The 22,550-nt window shown below is 31.6% G+C and overlaps 2 protein-coding genes across 3 annotated transcripts; one reads left to right on the top strand and one right to left on the bottom strand.

Annotated features, from left to right (window-relative positions):
• Nucleotides 1-1,947: 1,947 nt before the first annotated feature.
• On the top strand, nt 1,948-4,952 carry LOC133300898 (uncharacterized). Its single transcript, XM_061500480.1, has 2 exons — nt 1,948-2,387; nt 4,716-4,952. Exons 1-2 carry the CDS (start codon nt 1,948-1,950, stop codon nt 4,945-4,947), a joined length of 672 nt encoding a protein of 223 aa, XP_061356464.1. The 3' UTR covers nt 4,948-4,952.
• Nucleotides 4,953-11,359: 6,407 nt separating this feature from the next.
• On the bottom strand, nt 11,360-15,805 carry LOC133300886 (phosphatidylinositol:ceramide inositolphosphotransferase 1-like). Of its 2 annotated transcripts, XM_061500468.1 has the most exons (13): nt 15,789-15,805; nt 14,941-15,569; nt 14,721-14,810; nt 13,794-13,880; nt 13,622-13,690; nt 13,452-13,532; nt 12,865-12,936; nt 12,640-12,700; nt 12,455-12,557; nt 12,207-12,302; nt 12,083-12,129; nt 11,871-11,992; nt 11,360-11,783 (listed from the first exon to the last, which is right to left on the bottom strand). In XM_061500468.1, exons 2-13 carry the CDS (start codon nt 14,971-14,973, stop codon nt 11,703-11,705), a joined length of 942 nt encoding a protein of 313 aa, XP_061356452.1. In that variant the 5' UTR covers nt 14,974-15,569; nt 15,789-15,805; the 3' UTR covers nt 11,360-11,702. The 2 variants fall into 2 exon arrangements, with proteins under 2 accessions (XP_061356452.1, XP_061356453.1); XM_061500469.1 differs by lacking the exon at nt 15,789-15,805 and having other exon boundaries at nt 11,360-11,777; nt 14,941-15,655.
• Between the last annotated feature and the right edge of the window lie 6,745 nt (nt 15,806-22,550).

Here is a 22,550-nt window from a genome sequence, read left to right as displayed (position 1 = left end):
TTACTCTCTTTTTTCGGTAAAGATGTCCATTTACTTTTTAGAAAATAAATACAACACTAAGTTAAAAACAATGAATTAAATGACTCTAATATATAATTTTTTAATAACAAATTCAGTTTTCTTGATTTCAGGTATACAATTTCAAATCTAAATATTTTTTTTTTCCACCACGTAAGAAGGAATAATTAATAACGTAGTAGCACATTCTTTAGCACAATTACCATTCGTCCCATGTTTAGATGGAGGAGACTACTGCTAAGGCACGTAATCTCGCTTTAATGGATATTCAGAATCATATTCTTGCCTTTGGCTAAGTTATTTGAAGCATCTTTTTTGAGTCAAAAAAAATAAAGTATAAAGCTTCTTATTTTGTCATTTTTTTTTTAGACTAAATTTTATTAAAATAATAAAATACAATGTATTTCTTTTCTTTTTTTGTATAAACAAAAATACAATGTATTTCGATACTTAGTAAACCTCTTAATAAATGTTTTACTTATCTTAATAAACTCGTTTTTTTCATAGTTGATAAAGTCATATCTACGACAGCTTCACAAGCCTAAAATCTCAACGATAGACCTTCATCAATGTCTGCGAGTCACACTCAGGTCCAGGACATGCAAGTTCTACATGTACTTGAATTTATTTATTTTTTATTTTTATAAAAAATTCAATAATATTTGAATTTGATTTTGCTTAACTGGATTAGTAGAATAATTGATGAATTATTATATATATAAAAAAATTAAAAGTTAATTTAAACATATACCTTTTTCCACTATCATCATTATTGTAAATAAAAATGTTGTCTCAGCGTTAAAGTTTACGGGAGTGGATCCTCTTACGTGGAAAAGTGGTCATGTGATTATGTTTTTTTATCACAATCATTCATTGATGATGAGATAAGAGAAAAAAATATATAATTTTTAAATAAGCGATTGTGATCAAATAACATGACCACATAACTACTTTTACACATGATAGAATTCACTCTATGCCAACTATTTCTTGGAGAGAGAGAGAAAAAAAAAATGGGATTGATTACAATATTATTTGTTTTTTTAAAAGTAATAGGTATAAGAAACTGATATATAGATTAGGTATAAAAATAGGATTGTTAGTTTAATTATTATTAACAGACTGATTGAAACTAACCCGGCAAAAATTTCTATTTTTTATTTGTTTTTACATACTTACAAACATTTAAATTAAATTGTAATAATCTACCCAAAAAAATTTAAATTATAATAAAAGAAAAAACTAAAACATTTTAATATTCTAAATTTAAAAAAAAAAAAATTAAAAGTAAGAAATAGACAGTTTTCAGTGGAAATTTTTTAATAAGATAAGTGAGGTAATTATTTTATTGACAAATTATAAACATAAACAAATCATAATGATAAAATACGTAAAAAAAAAAAAAAAAAAAATTGTGACTAAAGTCTAAAGTGACCAGTCAAAGAGGCTATCCCTGTAGCATAGATTATTATTATTATTCCTTCTTTTTGTTTTCAATGTAACACTCCTTTATCAATGCAATCTCGTGTGAGTTCCACTGTACTCTCACTGCACGTTTCTGTTGTTGTTCGCAGTGTCACTATCCCTGTCTTCTTCCACCATAACAGTAGTCTCATCAGACACCATTCTTTTACCTCCTTACACAGCATTCTTGAGCCCTTGGAGCAGTAATAAAAGTAGGCAACTTTCCTCAACCTGTTCCAAAACTTGAAACTTTTGGAAGGTTGCATTGATGGGGTTGAAGGGAATGGTTACCTAATCCAATTTCTAAATTCTTTAATCAAACAAGTGCTTTTTGGTTTTTATATATGTACTTCCTTCTTGTACATAACCCCCAAAGCTCCTAAGTTTGAGGCAGCTCATGTTCTGTTTCAAACTCTGAGAAAACATTGTTATTGTGTTTCTTTGTTTTCTCTTCTGGGTCGAAAAATGTCAACTTTGCAGATGTCCCATGTTGATTTAGAACAAGGGAATCATCATCGTTCGGTTGTTGGAAGTGATGTGAGTCTATGCTTCTCTGATGCTGATGAGGATTCTTGCTATTCTCATTTCTATTCAACAAATGGTGGCTCTTACGATGATTGCAGCTTTGTTTGTGTTTCTGATCCTGAGGTTGTGGGTGTTCCTGATTCTGGGAGAGGTTCTTCAGTTACTGATTGTTCTGTGGAGGTGGAAACTAGAACTGGGGTTCCTGAGATTAAGGTGCATTTGGCTAAAGTGGAGAGGGATTGTAGGATTTGTCACATGGGTTTGGAGAGTGACAGTCATGAGTCTGGTGCTCCCATCGAATTGGGTTGTTCTTGTAAGGATGATTTAGCTGCTGCTCACAAGCACTGTGCTGAGGCCTGGTTCAAGATTAAGGGAAATAGGTGAGTCTGAAACTCTTATCTTTCCTGATTTTGATTTTAAAATTTGATTTTTATGCTAAATTTCAAAGCTTTTGGAAAACTTTTAGACACCCGTTTCTTTGTTGATTCATTGCATTAAGAATTAGAACTTCTCAAATCTCTTGGTGCTACTAGAAAGATCCACAATTAATGACATTTTTTATAATGACTATAGAGTAGGAAAGTAATTAAAGTATTTAGTTTGGGAATTTGAGTTGTGAATTTTTTAATTAAGGGGTGAATGAAAAGCTGAAGAAGATGATGGAAAAAGTATTTGGAAGAATATTTTAGAACGTTTAAAGAACAAAATTGTAAGGAGCAAGGCTCAATAATTTCTTCAAGAAAGGGGAAAGTTATAGAAGATGATGGAAAAAGAGTTCCCCTGATTCGCTGACATGACTAAGCAGTAAGCACAGTGGGATTCTTTGTTGCTTTGTCTCTCTTCTGAAATTTAGGAATCTCCATATTACTGTTTCTTTTCTTTCTTTCTTTTTTTCTTTTTTTTTTATCACTTTCAAAGTGGAGGTTTGACCCCTCCAGCCTCGTATTCATTTCTTCAAATATCTTGGTGGATTTGCTTGCTGATGTGCCACCTAGAATATTCTAATAAATAAATTACTGTTCCCAGATAATTTGTTCATTAAGATGCATGATGACATATAGATTACATAATTGTTGTGCCTTGTGCGTACCACAAGTACTCATCTGTCATCACATATGTCAAGTTCCTTGTTGTAGTTTTTAGAGGTAGGATATTTCCATACTCATATACAGCTTCAGTAGTGTCACTTATATTTAACAGTTAAAACCTTTATTCAGTGGCACAATGCTAATCCTTGATTTTTGTTGCAATCCATAAATTTTGAATCAAAACAATGAGACAAGTTTTCTATGCTTTTATGAATATATGGTTGGACATACTTTATTAATGGATGGTGACCGTCCATCTTTCATTTTTAGTTGAAAAGCATTTTGTAGGGGCCATTTGTTGAGGAAGGATCAATCGTTTTATCTAATGCATACGCAAATCCATCCAAGTGGGTTACTTCTTGGCTAAATTAAAATCCCATAATGGAACAGAATTTGAATATTTTCTATTTGGGAATCTTCTTTAATATGTGTTTTGATGCCTTAATTTGTGGCAAATAAGTCATGATATCTTTTTTTCCTTAGTTTTGGGGGTTTAAAAACGCTACATGTTTTGTCAAAGACAGTTGTGCTTTGGTAAAGGCAATTGTTTAGTTGTATACATAGATTCGAGTTGAGCTAACTATAAAATCATGAATTTTTCTGACTAGTTAAACCTTTCTGCCATGACAACATAGTATAAACTGTTGTGTTAATTGATGATTAACTTTATTAAATTTAAATCTGTTGAGATATATAGTCCCACATTGGTTGTATGTGCAACTAATGTGGAGTTTATAAGGTCTTGGGCACTCTCACCCTTTGAGCTAGCTTTTGGGGTGGTGTATCCCAAGGTTCTTTACATGGTATCAGAGCCTCGCCGCCCCCCACTTTCTCTTGTGGCGTTTCTTAGCACAGGTAGGCTGGGCCTGTTGCATTGTCCACTCTTCAAGCCCAATGGGCTCTCGTGTGAGGGGGCGTGTTGAGATATTTAGTCCCACATTGGTTGTATGTGCAACTAATGTGACCTTTATAAGGTCTTGGGCACTCCCACCCTTTGAGCTACCTTTTGGGGTGGTGTATCCCAAGGTTCTTTACAAAATCAAATTCATTTATCTCAAGATTGAGAGAATAATTGCTCTGCCCTTCAGCACTTCTTATAATGTATGAGCTAAAAACGTTCAGGGTTTTCTTATATGATGTTTTGAATTCGTGCATGTTAACATTACGGTCTTTTGTTTCCATATTTTCTATCATTCAGACATAATTGGCAGGGCAATTAGTTCTTAGTTTTGCTTGTTTGTTTAGAGCATCCAGTTTTGGAGCTGATAAGAATGCCCTTGATGAATAATTATATATATGATTGCACCAATGTATGCTGGTTGGGGCATGTATAAAACCATAGCTTTTTGGGATTTATCATTTCTACTTTCTTCAAGTCATTCAACTGTGCAATCAAAATAGTAGTTATTTACCTTCCACTAGTCTGCTTTGAGCATTATCACACCTGTTGTAAGGGGAGGCTCTAGATCATTTTCTCTATTTTCAGAGATCTTTAATTAAGAAAAACAAGCTCCTTATCACTTAAATCAATGGTCGTTGATAGTAGCTATTTACCTTTAACCGATTTCTCTTTTAATTTCAAAATTTGTAATTTTTCTAATTATGCTTAAATTTTAATAGGACATGTGAAATTTGTCATTCTGTTGCACGGAATGTTTATGGAGCAAATGAGGAGTCAACAGAGCATTTGAACGACACTAACAATGCTACTGCAGCAGCTGCACTCTCAACTCCTCCACCAGAAACTCGAAGATTTTGGCATGGCCACCGCTTCTTGAATTTTCTGCTTGCATGTATGGTTTTTGCATTTGTCATATCATGGCTTTTTCACTTTAATGTGCCATCATCCTAGCTTCCTGAGGCAGTTTCATCTATAATTTAAAGTAAATTTAAAGCAACCAAGATAAACATGAAAAGAAAACGGAGGAAAAAAGAAAGAAAATCCCACTCTAGAATCCATGGAGATAGTTTTTAGAATCATATGATTTGAGGCCTTGTTGACTTTATATAAGTAACAGTATAACTTCCTTTCGTCCATGCAAATAGACAACTGTTCATTTTAAGTTGTGCATTCGTCCTAAATTATTGAGCTTTGTAGGGTTTTCTTATTCTATCTTTCAGAATCAATGTAATTTATGGACAATTACTAGAATGTTTATTCAAATGTATATTATACATTATATTAAATTGTCACTCCTGTGCTTTTTTCGTGCATGGTGATTTCTCCTATTGGTTTATTTATAAGTGATTTTAGTGAAGGCTCTTGGTGGTGTTGCAATTTGTTTGGTTTGTTTGGGTGGTTAACTTCTCTGCATTCCGGGTTAACCTCTTTAAGAACAATAAATAAACAAGTAGTTTTTGTTAGTATCATTCCGGGTTAACCTCTTTGATATAAGGAATGCTTTGTTTCACAAATTTTTTCACAAAAACCTAACATGTGGTGGATGTAATTATATTGAGTTGTTTAATTTGCGTTCAGGTTTGAAATGCATTTAATAAATGTTGTAATTTCCATATTCTTGATTTGACTGAAATTTAACTACAAGAAAACTTGAATCTGATTAGGATTTGATTTGGTTTTGATTATTTCACCCTTGAACTATAAATATTAATTTGTATCTTATTTAAATACATATATAAATAATTAATTCAACTCAAAAATTTAAACCCTTGAAAAGATTGGCCTTTAGTAATTTTATATTATGTCTCTGACAAATTCCCTCGTGCAAAAACTTATTAGACTTGAAAAATAAATGATATATCAGGCCCAGTTTATCTGTGTTAAGAAAATTCATAATATTTATTTATTTTAAGGTGAAATAGTTGTTTTATAACACATTTGATATTAATTAATTACATTATTCTGTCTATTTTTTTTCTTTACCACTTGTGCTGTTTATTACTACTTTTATAATAAATATCAATTTTTTAATCAAATTTGTATCACAATATATCCATATTTTTTAGCCTTTGACCGGGTCGTCCCTAGAGTGGCTATTGTAGGATTTAAACCCCTCGCATTGCAGGTAAAGTTCGCATGGGGTCGCAGCTCATGTTCAGCAGGACCAACCATTGTTGGATCACAAAATATTATATCGTTTTGCTGTTTACTCTAATAAGTAGAAATTTTGTTAGGTAAACAATTCTTACCATAAATATTTCATGTGTTATGTAGACCATGTTAAAAATGCATTTATCTCTAAAGAAAAGTTTTGAACATCTCAACTAGTGAATAAAGCACTTATGTAGGTAGATTACCAAAAAAAAAAATAACACTTATGTAGGTAATGCCTAAATAAAGGTTCTCCTAATAACTTAGAAGTTGGAAGTAGGGGTTTATTTATTAAATGGGAAAAATTCGAAGGGACATAGATAGGAATATAAAAAAAAACAAGGATTAAAGTGAAAAAAAAAATTACTCCTTTAAATAAATAAACGGATGTACCAAGTTCAGTATATCAGATGTACCAAAAATTTGCTCCTTTTCTAAACTTTCCGGCGGCAATTTTCTAGGTCCCACCCTAGTGATAGAGTCTCTCATGGTCCCAATGGGACTTGAAAAAGATAGGATAATTTTTTTGTAGATATTAAGGTGGTGTTTGGTGGGGAGCTTTTTAGCGAATATCTATCTTTCTCAAGTATGGCTTTTAGAAACACCATGTTTGTTTCAACGTTTTTCATCAAAAACCCATCTATTCAATTTGTCTGGATTTATGAGAAACATAGATATCCGCACTGTTTAGAAACCCAATTTGAAGGTGGGATTTTTCGGAAAACTGGTTATCTGGCTTTTAATGCACTGTTGATTTCATAAAGTTACCTAATTTTCCCAGTAAAGTTTTTCCCCACCAAACAACTTTTTTTTACATTTTTCTACCTATCTCACTTTATATATCTTTCCAATTATTTCTCTATCTATCTCATTTTCCTACTATTCCAAAAAAAATTCCTGAACCAAACGCCCCTCGATAGTTTTGATTAATCCAATTTTGGATTTGATTTTTTCCATTCTACGCTCGAACCAAACCTATCACCCTTTCAACAAGTCAAATTCTCAAATGTAATTAGTTGGTCACTAGATGGACAACTCTTGAGTACATAGGATCATTTTTCGTTGTGGACCTTCTACATTGTTTTGGAGGAAAGGTTAAACACAAGACTAGCATCTAGCCATCAAATTAACGTACAAAAATATCCTTTGTCTCTTTAAATTCATCCGTTACTGAAGACAGCAAAAGGAAAATCTGTACCATTTTGAACTTCTGTTTTTCTTGGCTTCCATGTTTTTACCATCTTTGAGACTTTCTTGTGCCTAATTCTCCATTCCAAGTCTGAAAAGAAAAGCTGCTTGAAGAGATACAAAGTAGAAGAAAACTGAAGATACACCTTTTGGGCTTGCATAACATCCAACAAAGCTTCCAATGGCATGTCATTCATCATATAAGATAAGCAGCTTCTATCATGCACAGTAGGTGATACCATTTTCCCCATATCTATGAAATGAAAAAGGCAAATAATGATTTCATTTCAGGGTTAAACCACTCCTACACTGTCATAGTTGCACATAGCTAAAAGCTGAAAGATGGTAATATATGCTTACTCATCATGTATTGCTCATTTTAAGAAGCAAACTGTTTTAATAGTTATTGAAGCATTATGCATAGTATCCAATCTAAGTAATAGTACTTTAAAATTTATCCCAAGTTCTTGACATGGTATCAGAGTCTCGTCGCCCCTCATTTTCTTTCAAGTGGAACTTCTTAGCACAGGTAGGCTGGGCCTGTTGCATTGTCCATGCTTCAAGCCCAAAGGGCTCTCGTGTGAGGGGGCGTGTTGAGATATATAGTCCCACATTGATTGTATGTGCAACTAATGGAGAGTTTATAAGGTCTTAGGCACTCCCACCCTTTGAGCTAGCTTTTAGGGTGGTGTATCCCAAGGTTTTTGACATGGTATCAGAGCCTCGCCGTCCCCCACTTTCTCTTGTGGCGTTTCTTAGCACAGGTAGGCTGGGCCTGTTGCATTGTCCACTCTTCAAGCCCAATGGGCTCTCGTGTGAGGGGGCGTGTTGAGATATATAGTCTCACATTGGTTGTATGTGCAACTAATGTAGCCTTTATAAGGCCTTGGGCACTCTCACCATTTGAGCTAGTTTTTGGGGTGGTGTATCCCAAGGTTCTTAACAAAATTACTTACCTCTGTGTAGAACTCTATGGAAGTGGCAAAGTGCTTAGCTCGAAAAGCAGGATCTCCTTGCTTCTTCAAATTCAAGGCATTGAAAGGAAAGCTGCAATTCCCACATTAAGCAGAACTAGCATTGGAGTTAGTAACAGAAAGTAGGGGGAAATTGAACACACAATTTTTATTACTGGACCATATTAAAGTTGTTACATCTCTTGACAGCAACTCATTGATCTCTTACTAACATAAGACATGGGCTGTGCTTGAACATTTAAAAAAAAATTATGAACATTATTATGAATAATATACCAAAATACTGTTAAATAGAATACAACATTCTCCGTTTATTAATTTTCTTAATGTCAAAATTGCTCAAATTGGAGTTGAGCTTACCAAATATACATATCATTATACAACTTAGTTTCCTAATCAGAATTTTAATAATATCCGTAACATGAAATTCTCAGGAATGTAAACCCACAATTATTGTAACATAATATAAAAGAACCTTGTGTAATAATCCACAATACTACAAGTGTATAACAGAGTTGCGTCCTAATATGGTATGTACGAAAATGATAGTACACCCTACATGCTATATGTGTATTCTTAAGCAATAACATCCACGCCATGAAAAAAAATAAAAAACTGAACGTCTTATATAACTGAAGGGGATATAGAAGCAATAATGATAGGTCAATCACCATTGAAGCCATCTATTTTTTATGGCTGAGTCAGTGACTCACTGGCAGATTCCTTGGCCATCTTTTATTCTTCGAGTTCTGAAGTTATGCCATCAGTTCAGGGCATACACTAATGCAGCACTGAATCACTCTTTCTACAGACCTTGTAAACAATATACACAAACATCCTATAAAACCTTTACCTGTACTTGAACTGTAGAATTGTCATAGGACAACCCCACCCAACTCTAATTTTGAACCTGTTTCTCTAAATTACGCAAGCACTGCTACCTTTTGTAAATGACATCGCTGGTGTGTGTGGCATCTGGAATATTATATGATTATAGAGACATTTTGCAGTGTAGTGTTAAACAGAAAGGTCACATCCACATGGATGATCAGGGTAGCTTATCTGTAGTTACAATTCGTATACTCTAAAGAAGATAGTGGCACAAACTATGTAATATAGGATCATAAATGGAATATATGGATGGACCAAGATGTTATTCAATAACTTAAATGAAAATATACAAGTTTGTGCATACTCATACAATAAACAACATAGACAAGGACATCACTATAACAGTCTACATTTTATATTATGAGCAGAGAATAAAAGTAATAAATATGAAGAGAAAAAAAAAAAAAAAGGTATCACATCATAACTGAGGAAGTTGTCCTGGCCACTGACTAGCTGTACTATTTATCATTTTACAAGCTAGAATATCTTTAGAAAGTTGGACATATCTCCTTTAGTGACCTTTTTGATTCCCTAAAAAAATTTCATGAAATGTTTAGGGATTTTATTACATTGTGCTGCATTTACCAAAAGCGGAGAAAGTAAAATATTTATATTTGCCCAAGTTTTTGTATCCTATTGAGAAATTTACATGGATTTAAATCATCTTATGTTAATTACTAATATAACAATAACATAATAATATCATGTAATGAGAGGGAAAGATAGAAAAGCAGCTGCAATAAGACCTACTATTATTTGTAGGGTCTATTAATAGTATAGATCAGATGCAGTTCTTGTGCAGTTAACGCAGTTAATGATCTAATGGTCAAAAACTTTTTTTTTTTTTTGGAAATATTACAATCGATTAATTGCTTCGCAATTAATCTGATTCGGGGCGGATCCAGGATTAAGACTTTAAATCCCTCCCAAAGGTGGTACTGGGGAGGTTCGAATCTCTCCAGTACTACCTTTGGGAGGGGTTTAAAGCCTTAATCCTGGACCCGCCCCGAATCAAATTAGTTGCGAAACAATGATCCGATTGGAATATTTCAAAAAAAAAAGGTTTTTGACCATTAGATCATTAACTACGTTAACTGCACAAGAACTGCATCTAATCTATACTATTAATAGACCCTACAAATAATAGTAGGTCTTATTGCAGCTGCTTTTCTATCTTGCCCTCTCATTACATGATATTATTATGTTGTTGTTATATTAGTAATTAACATAAGAAAACTTTTAAATCATGTTTATTTTAACATTTTATCATAAAACAAAATGTTTTCAAAGGACAATATCTTCTGCATTTTTTGGTGATCCTAATAAATAAAACGACAGAAACAAAATCCAATTTAGATATATGCCCTTAAATAGCCGTATCTATATGTTTCTATTAATGGTACATATATAAAAACCATTAACAGTGACGCCTTTGGAGGCTCATTAGAGTTGGCTTTAATTATGCAACAAATACCGCAAGGTTAGGAAAGATAGGCTTTAATTATGAGGCTATGCATGCATTGGGCACAAACTTTACCAATGCATGGTTTTGGGGTACTGATAACATTGTTGAGAAAAATGATACCCAATTTGTTAGACCTAGTGTTTGAGCAACTTACGTATAGGCCAGAAGAGAACTGTGGCCCATGTGAAAAGGAGAAGATGCATGTGATTGGTCTGCCTTAGGAACGGAAACCTGGAGGGAATTTCAACTTCAAAAACGGAATCACATACGAGGCACAAGGATTAGGACAGTTCATAAAGCATTATTATGTGTGGTAAGCACATGATAAAAAGCACCTTGTGCTTGTTCAAGTCACTCATCACCATTTCAGTTTTAGGACTTAATCAAGCTTCATTACTTTTTTATAACCACCAAACTCATCATTTGAGGCAATTTACCGTCCAATAATTAGTATTAGCAATCATTCCAGTCCTCTAATCCTTTTCACCCTCAACCTGTAAAATTTTTAGGTAAGAGTAAAGGGTAATAGTTGTCTCAAAAGATGAGATTTAATTTCTTAATAATATCTTATATTCAATAGTGTATTAAAGTCATGTGTCTGTATTATATTCAGCGGACTAACATAGTACTCTGAGAGTACATAAGATTTCATCCATAAACACTATCAGCAAGCAACAAATGTTCAAGGGTCGGGTTTTACTTAAATTATTGGTCCAGAAATCGAATTAACTCTTTACATTAGAAATTCTGATTACACTTTACAAAGGATTTCCTCATAATGTAACAGCATGGAGATAAAAGCACCAAAACCAAATACTAGAAATACAGTATGCAGACGGTACTCAAAATGGAGGCAAAATGGATTGGATAGTTTAACTATGACAATGGATCAGGGCTGCAATACCCAGTTACTATGTCATTAATACAAATCAGGCTACTACTAATATTCCAGGTAACAAAATCTTCTAACTGATGGTTGTGGCTTTCCAATGACAATATTGCAGCAGATCCACTTTTTACAACACAAGCTCATATATCTATGCACCATTCTTTGCAGAGTCAGCAAGGAGTGCATTGCCATCTTCCATAATCTTCCCATTTACTTGAGTTCTCTGCCTCTGAGACAAGTGACAATAACCATGTTATGTCCAAATCATAGACAATGACATTACATAAAAAGAAAAGTACAGGAATATTCAGCATACCCAGTCTGCAGGGTCTACAGAATTCCCATTCAATAATTTGTGGTTCTCTTCTTTGGTCCTTCCATCTTTGTCTTTGGTGCTCAATGGGAGCAGTAGGGTTGCAGCTGTCCGGTCTGGCAATTCTGTAGAATAAACTAAGTTAGAACATCAGCAAATAGCTGCTCAACTAAATGACAATAGCATACAGAATTTTTATGTCCAAAAGTGCAAACCTGGCAATTTCTTCTCAATAAAAAATACCACCAAATTAACAGTGTACCTGCAAGGGATCAAAAATTAAATCAAAAAGGACATGAACCACAATTTGCCCATCACAAATCACAAAATGCTCCTTACCAGGCAACAACTACATCAACTGTATAATGTTTGCGGGATGCTATAATCAAAAGACTCTGAACCACAGCAAGAAAGAACCCTAGCTGCTTTATCCACCTGCAGCGTTTCATGAATAATGACAATAAGTCATAAATGGCAAGTTGTAAAATAAACAATGAAGTAGCCAAAGATTACTAAAATCTTCTGGAACTTAAATCATCACAACGATGAGCCAGACCCATATAAAAGAAACTTATGAGCCAATTTACCTTCTTGTGCCATATCTCTGATATGTAAGAACAAAGACTAGAGTAAAGATCATGTGTGATGAAAATATCAAATCACCACATCCATATATCACGCCATGAGGAACTGCACAATGAAAACCAAATGAGCAACAAAACAACCACCAAGGCATTGCAGCTAAACAACTTCAATACAATAGTATACTAACAATTAATTAAGAGGACTTCAAGGACACTATCTGGAGGAGGCAGTGTAGCAAGTTTAGATCCCTGCATAATACAAGTAACAAGTAGTAGTGTTACATTAAAAGAGTGTTTAAAAAACACACCTCAGACACATGTAATTCACCACTCAAAGAGAAAGAAAAGAAACAGTTAAATTGCGAGTGACAAGATGTTTGTTGAACAACCAGACATTCTCAAAATAACTATACCTCACGGCAATGGTAGTTTGGACCAGGAAGCTGCGTTGAATAAAATGTCACTATGCGAAGAGCTTGAGAAGCCTGCAGTTAACAATTAAAGAGCCAGACATCATTAATAAACTGTCATATATTGCATCCAAATGCAATAGGTTATCAAATCAACCGAAAACATTTAAATGGCAGTGACTTGACTCTGTTGACTACACTAGACAAAAGGAAGTGAAGTATATGACTAAGGAATATGTTAAGTTAATAACAGATTTATGATCATCACGGGTTAATTCCTAGATCAATTAATCAGCTTATTTATGAACTTAGGTTTCATTCCTTAAATGTTCAGACTATTAAGCATTAAACTTAATTTGCTTCCAAAACAATGGCAATTATCCATTTCTGTACAAGATATCTCATGGAATTCATTAGTAAGTTTCACAACTAGATAAAAAAATGCGAAGGAGAAAAGAGCAAATCCAACAAAAAAGGAGCACGTGAAGCAACACACAATAACTCAAAATCTAACCCTAAGCACTCACATGTTCAAAAAGAGTTCTAAAATAATTAGACAATACTTCAATAAACATGTGATAAACACTTACAACTAAGAAAGACAGAGCCCTGCACCATATTAGAACTGTATAGATCTTTTTGCTCTTGAATATGAAAGGATGAAATGTCCACTGCAAAAGCACATAATGTAGAAAATATCATAAAAACCATGACAGTTATCATAAAAGAAGAAGATAAAAAAAGGGGAGAGAATTCTTACCAGGATAAAGGATAAAAAGATAAAGGTAAAAAGAGTTTCACTAATGTAAGCTTTGTCTTGCCCAAGCTCCTGTAACAGCACCAAGATTAAAAATTCAAAAGGCAATCCTATGTAAGAGATTTTTCAAGAGCAAGAAAGATTTAGACAAAGAAGAGAATTGACAATTACAAACCGGAAGGAGGAAGAATCCAAGATCCTGTAGTACTGGGCCAGGCCTATGTAAATAATGAACTCCTCGGGCAGCCAAACCGTGTATGTACTGTAGGGAAACAGTTTAAATTTTAATTTAGATATCAAACAATAAAAGAAAATAAAAAGTATGCAGTAACTTAATGTACTATACAAATACCACTCATGCATAAGTCAGACAAGGATATAAAAGTTACAAAAATATATACAAAATGTTTGCCATTCTTAAATTTCTTTTCCTCTCCTCAAACACAAATTAAGAAAAAAAAAATCCTTGATCAAACATTTCTACACTATATTAGTCTTCAACAAGCACATGGAAACTATTAAAGTTTTTCTATGATAGAAATGAAACATTTGATCATTGTGAAAAACAGAAAGCCTAGAGCTCAACGTGGACTTGAGTAAACTTGTAATTCAGATGTAATTAATTAGGTGGAATTCTTTACTTATGTCGGCAATCAGCATTTTATTCGGGACGAAATAATTGAACCAAATTTGAGCATGCATCGAATGCCAAATCCTCAGAGTTGCAGAATATGACAAACAATGCTGCACATAGTTGCCAGTTCCTTGAGTTTTGCCTCATTGAAATATCAAGCCATCAAAAGTTTTGACACTTGATAATAATCGCTGACGAAATAACGTTTATTTATTAAAAAAATCGGAATTATAAACATCGTTCCTGATAAAGAAAGCAAGCAATCTGTAGAAGTAACCACACCAACATTACGGGAAACTTTTTGTAGCGTTCAAGTAAAGTTCCCACAACCACATGTGAAAACTACTTTCAGAAATCTCTACTCCACAACAAAGGAAAACGAAAGAACCTTTGCATTCTTTTCACAAAAGGGTAACCAGAACAATATAAACTTTTCATAGGATTAATAAAAAAGAAGGGAGAAAAAACCTGAAAAACAAGACCAGCGAGAAGGTACTTCCAATTCTCCGCCAGGAGGTTGATCTCTGTAGTTGTTTCTGCACAAACTCTCTTCCATAGCTGCACATCAAGACATTCAAACATATATTAAAATCAACATAAAAGAAAAATCATACCCAGATGAATAACAAGCTGAAGTAAACATGGAAACATGGAAAACGGTTACAAAAAAAAAAAAAAAAAAACCAACCTTGGAAGCTTCGCGACCAATGTAAAGCGACATGTTCTTCTTGTTTGAGTTTTTGCTGTTGTTGTTGTTCTTGTTGGTGGTGGTGCTGATGATGTTGTTGATGTTGTTGTAACCGTATGACGACCACTTCCATATTACTTCATAACGACATTCTTAAGGTGGACATCATTGCCCTCAAAAACAACAATCGCATCAAAACCCAGATAGGAATCAATCCCTTTTCCACTTTCCCACTCTGAAAAACTGAACCTTTGCTTGGAAAAACACACACCCACAAAGCAGAATCCAGAGAAAAAACACAACTGGGTATTCAAAAAATGGGGTTCAAAACGCAGAGAAAAGGTGATAAAGAAGAAGAAGACGAACAGAAGAGGATCTGATGAGAAAAAGTGAAACCCAGAAAGATGGAGATCGAGAGAACCCAGTTGATGATCACAAAATGCCCAGTTCCCAGAAGAATTAATTAAAAAAAAAAAATGGGGGTTCTCTAAAATGGAACGAAAATTGCAATGGTGAAAAGGGGGTGTTTGGGCTTTGCTTTCTCTCTCTAGACTCTCTCTCTCTTCTCTCTGTTCCTCCCTGGGAATGCTTTCTCTCTCTGATTCTCTTCCCTTTCTCGCTTGGTCTAACTGCAATGCACGCGAGTTGAATACGGGAAGACGGTTAAGAAGAGGAGGAGAATAAACACTATATATATATATAAAGCAAAGTTCCTTTTTTTTTTTATATTCACATTTTAAAATATAAAAAAATAAATAAATAAAAGTTGATTTTTCTATTACGATTTTGATTTTGAATTGGAAAACGAAAAACGAGGGGAAGATGACGAAGAGTGATCAGAAACATACTTTTCCTCCTTTGACGCCACCAACACACGTTGTCCCTCTTTAATCACTTTCTCTCTCCTGTTGAGGGCGCAGTTACTAGGAAAGTGAGAGAAACAGACAACAAAATAGAATGTTCCAGCTTTGGAAAATTACTATTACTTAATTGAAAAAAAAAAAAAAAAAGGAACGATAATTTTAATGGTGGCTAATAGAAACAGTGATTTAGTAGATGAAAGAGATGGCTGTAGAAATTCTCGTGTCCACCGGCTTCGGCCTGCAAATTTATGTTGGTTGGTGCGCAGTGATTTTTTCCTTTTTTAAAAAATAGGCTTACTTTAATTTTTGTATTTATATAAGTTATGCAAAAAAAAAAAAATTAAATGAATGTAATAAATTTGCTTTTACTTTTGTATAGAATCTTTTGTTTTTACAAATCATTGAATGTTATTATAAAGTTTTGTCGTTGTTTTCACACTTTCAAGTTATGAAATTAATTTTTGTTTAAATGTTGAAGTTGTTGCAAAGATATTTTTCCTTTTTAAAAAAACACAGACTGACTTTTTTTTTCTTTTTATGAAGTCCTTTTAAGTGCTTGTAATTTAATTTATATACCTTTTGTTTATCAGAAAAATATTTTTGCAGTTAAGATAAATTATCTGCATTTACTTTCAAAATAACTTCATTTTGAGATTGAAAGATTAAAAAATTATAATTATAAAGACTATAATAACACTGAAATAAATTAAAATTATAAAAAAATCATGATTTTCGTCCCCAAAACGACATCGTATTAAACTTACTGCAGATAACTTATATACACTAACTGCAGGGAAGCGAACCCTTTGTTTATTTTATTATTAATTTTCTTTTTTTATTTGGTATATACATTTATCAAATCTTTTGTTTTTACAAAGTAAAAAATATTTGTCCTCTTAAATTATTTAATTTTGTGTCATTTTAAATAAAAAGAAGTTATTTTCATATATAATTAGAGATTTTTTACCTCCTCCTCTCTTTCTAATTTTAAGGAAGAGAACAAATGTAAAAGTATTAATTATATACCAAAATAATGATTTAAAATCACAAATACTTTTTCCTTTTACAAATTAGAGAGTTTTATAAAAAAAATTCACACTTACAAGATATGAAATTAAGTTTGTTCAAATATTCAAAGTTGTTCCTTATACAAACCTCTTTTATGCTATATCAAATCTCTACATTGCTTATTAACAATGAATATTATGATTAGTCAAAGAATGAAGTGCCTCTAGTTAATAATGAATTTTGCAAAAATATGACAATTTTTTGTCCAGGTGATTACATTACTTAATTAATAAGTTGTAGGATGTAAGGAAAGACAGTTAAAGTGCCTTTAGTTAAGAATTAATATTGCAAAAATATAATACATTTTTTTAAGACTATGACAGTACTTAATTAATAAGTTATTGGACGTTCACCAAAAAAAAAAATTATTGGACGGTGCAAAAATATTAAATTAAATATATAAATTAAGGATTTTAAAGTTTTTCCTACAAGTAATAGATAATTTTATATGAGTTTGGTGTTTGTCATTTTAAATGACATAAGTTATGTCATTTTAGGAGAGAGATAGACACAGAAAAACAGAAATTATGCGAGAGAGAAAGTGAGTGATTTTTTTAATTTAAAATTTAAATAAAATTCTTTTTATGTGTCTGTCTCTCTCTCGTAACGACATAACCTTATGTCATTTAAAATGATAAACATTTTTCTCATTTTATGTTGGGTTTTATAATTCTCATGTTGAAAGAGAATTGAAATCTCATGTTGTAGAGATAAAAAACATATGGGACCCATGTGTTAGAAAAAAATTATATGTAAGACCCATGTCAGCACAGAAATCTCATGTTGAAAGAGAATTGAAATCTCATGTTGTAGAGATAAAAAACATATGGGACCCATGTGTTAGAAAAAAAAATTATATGTAAGACCCATGAGAATTGTAATTCTCATGTTAAATGAGAATTATAAAACCCTTTTATATTATACATTTACGTGAGAATGAGTAAAACTTTATAAGAGAAAAGTGAAAAAAAAATGAATCACATTCTCTCTTATATAAATGAAAGAGATATCCTCTGGCGCCCAAAAATTTTCGGTTGGGGGATTAGTCTCGTCTTTTCTCCGGTTGTGAAGCTTAGTGCACCCACTGTTACAATGAAGGGCTAGCCCAAACGGGCCATACCCCGAGGGCATGGTGCCTGGAGAAAGTTGAATGGGGATACCTCCTGACAATGTACCAAAAAAAAATAAAAGAGATAAAATTACTCTAACTTCAAGGAAAAATATTAATTTCCTAAGCTAATTATCAAAATAAGTTTGTTTTTATATTTAAAATTTATTTTTATATATATATATATATGGAAAAAGTATATTTACAAACTTTTACAAACTACACTAAGCGGTCATACTTCAATCAAGAGTGTATGACAATCATACTTCAATTAAGAGTATATGATAATAATTTGTAAAAAGAAAATGTAACCGAATCATTTTCCATATATGTATTATAAAAATGAATTAAAATCATACATGTTATGAAAGTAATTTATTTTAATAACATTAGTCATAGGAAGAGAAGCGGAAACGCGTCTCCCTATGATCTCTCTCCCTCGTTTTCGACTTTGCGTATTTGAATTTGAAACTATGGTTAGGGTCCACGTGGCAAGGACAACCCGGCTTTTGTAATTGCCATGTCTGTCCTCTTACGCACGTCATTTTGTCACTCTATATGGGAATCCACGTGGCAAGGACACTCGATGATCGAAATCAAATTTCAAAATTTATATTAATGACAAAAATAATTAAGCATTAAAATTTCTGTAGTTGATTTATGGAAAAAGTGTTTATTCATTTAAATGACACAACTTATAACATTTCGTTCTCATAAAGAGGTGGAACTCATATCTTTATTTTTTTTGTCAACTCTCTCTTCTCCTTTATCTATATCTTTCTTTCTCTTAAAATGACACAATTTTACATCTTTTAAAATGATACACATTATTCCCTTTATTTATTGATAAAAAAGAGAAAAATGTGTCATTTTAAAGGTTTTAAAGTCGTGTGACTTGTGACATTTTAAGTGAGAGAAAGAGATAAATCACGGAGGAGAGAGAATTGACAAAAAAAAAGGTGTAAGTCTCATCTCTTTGTGAGAGTGAAATGATACAAGTTGTGTCATTTAAAAGGACAATTTCCCTATAAAGAATACTTAAATTGATGTTGTCGGGTTCCAATTTTGAATATACAGTAATGTTAAAATTTGGTATAAAGAATTTTACTTCTTATTATCTGTTCTGGATATTCATCTTAGTAATCAATTGGGTTTAATTTTTCATAGTCTATATCTAGAATCTTTTAGAGGGCATCCATGAAAAGTCAGAGAGGCTCACCAATGGAATATTCTCATTTCCTTACACTGTTGCCCCTATACACTGACAGTAGGCAGCGTGTCTTGTCTCAAGACAAGACATAACTTGATGAGACAGCTCATGGGACTAACCAGTTGGCTCCTTCATGCTGAAAAAGGCTTTCCTCTCTAAAAAAACCCCTCACACATGGAGGGAGATTCTCTCTTCTATTCTCTACCTATGATGTTACTCTACACCTCTGTAGAGTCATCTTTGCCACACCCGCCTTTATGCACACCATGGGAAGCCTCTTTAGTCTTTGGTCTCTACCATCACTATAAGCACCTCTATATTAACATATTTCATCATTCATGGAACACATTTATGTACCACCAACGGTACATCATCTATCGGATTTTAATTTGAATTAGTAAGAGATGATCTATCATTAAAAATATATAGATGGAATATATATATATATATATATATATATATATATATATATATATATATGAAAAGTCTGATTATATAGAAAGTAAATACAAATCTAATATTGGTACAAGTTATATTTACAATCAATTAAATTTATCACCTCTTAAAATCTTTTTTGAAACCGTTAAATAAAATCAAATCAACCATTATTATTTAATACATATTTTCTTTGTCTCGTTCTTCAAGTACTTTGTCTATTTTCTTTCATATCTTCCTTTTTTTATCATGTTCTAAGTCACTATCTAACATTACAAATAAAAGACATTAAAAGGTAATAAATTTAGTTAGTAATAAGTATAACTATGCTCATTTAATGGTTTCCAAAAAAAAAAATATTCCCATTTAATATTATGAAAAACATGTATAAAATATTATTTTATACAAAATGATACTATTTTATGTTAAAGGATTTATACAAAATGATACTAATGGCATGTTTGGTGCATAGTATAGGATAAAGCCTGATAGTCTAAGATCTGATAGTATAAGATTTGATTAAATTTTAATATTATCCAACGTTTGGTATGATATTGTATAAGATAATATCCTCCAATATTTTAAAAGTTAATATATTAAAAAAATTTATTTTAATATATAAATATTGAAATGATATATTAGTTCTTGGGAATTGTACTTGTAAGCAATATTAATACATCACCTCCTTATCAGGCCTAATCCACCACTCCTAGGCCGGATTAAGTTATACATCATTTTGATGTATAAAGGGGTCCTGCTGTATAAGCTTATACTATACGATGGTCACACCAAATAACTGAAAATATTATAACGTATAGTATAAGTTTATACTATCATGTCTTATACATCACACCAACCAGACCTAAGGTGCAATGTGTTTCATTTGTTTTTTATGTCATGTACGGAATGAACATTAATAATTGACGACCAGAGTGGGCTAACTTCGTCATGGATGGGTCAACAGGTGGTCAAGTCAGGTGCAATCTGCAAATTTCAAGAAATTTTTGTATATTTTAAAAAGAGAAAAGTGTTTGTCATTTTAAATGATATAAATTTATGTCATTTTAAAAGAGAGACAGAAACAGAAAAAAATTTATTTAAATTTTAAATTAAAAAAATCATCCACTTTCTTTCTCCTATGATTTTCGTTTTTCTGTGCCTATCTTTTTCTTAAAATGACATAACTTATGTCATTTAAAATGAAAAACACCGAAGTGTTTTAAAAATGATGCGTCACAAAAGTTGAATGTGTCACACAACTAGTCGCGCTTTTATTGAAAACAATTTCACCAAGAGTTGTTGGTGTGATGATTTTCTAGTTAAATCTTCAAACATGATTTTTTTTGAAAAAATAGTAGATTCAAATTTTGAAAATTGCAACTACTTAAATTCAATACTGGATTAATCATGTCCATTAAAACTTCAGACATTCATTGGTGTTTTCAAAAATTCAAAATTTGAAATAAAGACGTGCGGAAAGAGCCTCATATTTAATTAATAATAAGTTATAATCATACCCGCAAAATTGGTTTTAAAGCAATTTACTTAGAAATACAACAACATATTAACCAAAAAGTCTTTCTTAACTAAATTAGATAAGTTACATGAATTAAATGATGGGAAAAGTGTGTTAAAAGGAGAGTCCTTTTAAATTAAAGTAGTATATTTTTTTGAAATTTAAATTAAAAACTTTTCCCTCCATTTTCTTTCTCTTATATTTTGTTTTTTTATTTCTCTTAAGAGAATATAAATATGTGTCATTTAAAAAGATATACACTTTTTTTTATATACAAAAGACACATAATTTTTCCTTAAATGATTATGTCTAAAATCATTTATTATTTAATTGTAAATTCCAACTATTTTAAATTAATTATGCATATATTTTTCATAATTTTAATATTTCTTATATTTTAATTTGTACTTTTTAAGTTCTATTTGAATTAATTGTATATATTTATTTTATAATTTCAAATATTTTTCTTAATTTTTTTTAATTTTTTTTTAATTTATAGTTTTATACTTTATCAAACTTTTAAAATACCCATAATGCATGAGATATTGTTGATCAAATTATCCAAATTTGTTTCGCGGATAAGTTAAACAAATACATCGTTAGTTTTCCTGTCTCTTTTTAAAGAAATCATAAAAAAATAAATGCATGTTTCAAAATTTTACTAGATATTATTATAAATGTAAAGTAATAATAATTTAAATAATGTTTTCATACTTAAAATATTAATTTTTTTTTAAAAAAATTACTTTATATTTTTTGTATATTTCATATAATAATATAGTCAAAAAGAGTCATGTACTTTTTTTTTTATTTTGTACATAATTAGTCTAAGGAATATAATGTTAAGTCGAAGTAAGATGGATTATATGGACTGTAATTTTGCTCCAGCAAAAAACAAAGATTAAGATTTAATTTGATCATTTGCTTGGACATGAGATATTCAAGAAATATGCTTTCAGATATGTTAAATCAATTTTGTAAAAAATGGAGAGTTGATGATGTCGATGAAATGACATAGTGTATTATGATTTTTGTATGATGGAAAAATTCCTCTTTTAGGCTAAAAAGAAAGTTATAAAAACAATAGTAACACTTACAATGTTATATGGAACTGAATATTAATAGGTAGTATGAGCATAAATGAGATTTACAAAAATAAGAATGTTAAAGTGAATGTATGGTCATATAAGAATGGATAAAATAAGAAATGAAGATAGTCGATTAAATATAAAAATAATACATGTGGTTGAAAAGAAAAAATAAATTAAGATGGTTTGTGCATATAATTTAAAGACCATTAGATGTTTCCATAAAATCAAAATTTTGTAACTAAGAATTTGATATAAAGAGAGTAAGAGGTTGGCCGAATTTATTTGGGAGAAAGTAGAAAAATAAAACTTATTAGAGAGA

The sequence above is a fragment of the Gastrolobium bilobum genome, unplaced genomic scaffold, assembly GCF_033153095.1.
Source record: "Gastrolobium bilobum isolate Gb01-03AN ecotype WA unplaced genomic scaffold, APGP_CSIRO_Gbil_v1 utg8957, whole genome shotgun sequence".
Classification (NCBI taxonomy): domain Eukaryota; kingdom Viridiplantae; phylum Streptophyta; class Magnoliopsida; order Fabales; family Fabaceae; genus Gastrolobium; species Gastrolobium bilobum.
The sequence above is the reverse complement of the archived record's forward strand: the minus strand, read 5'-3'. Positions and strand labels throughout refer to the sequence as shown.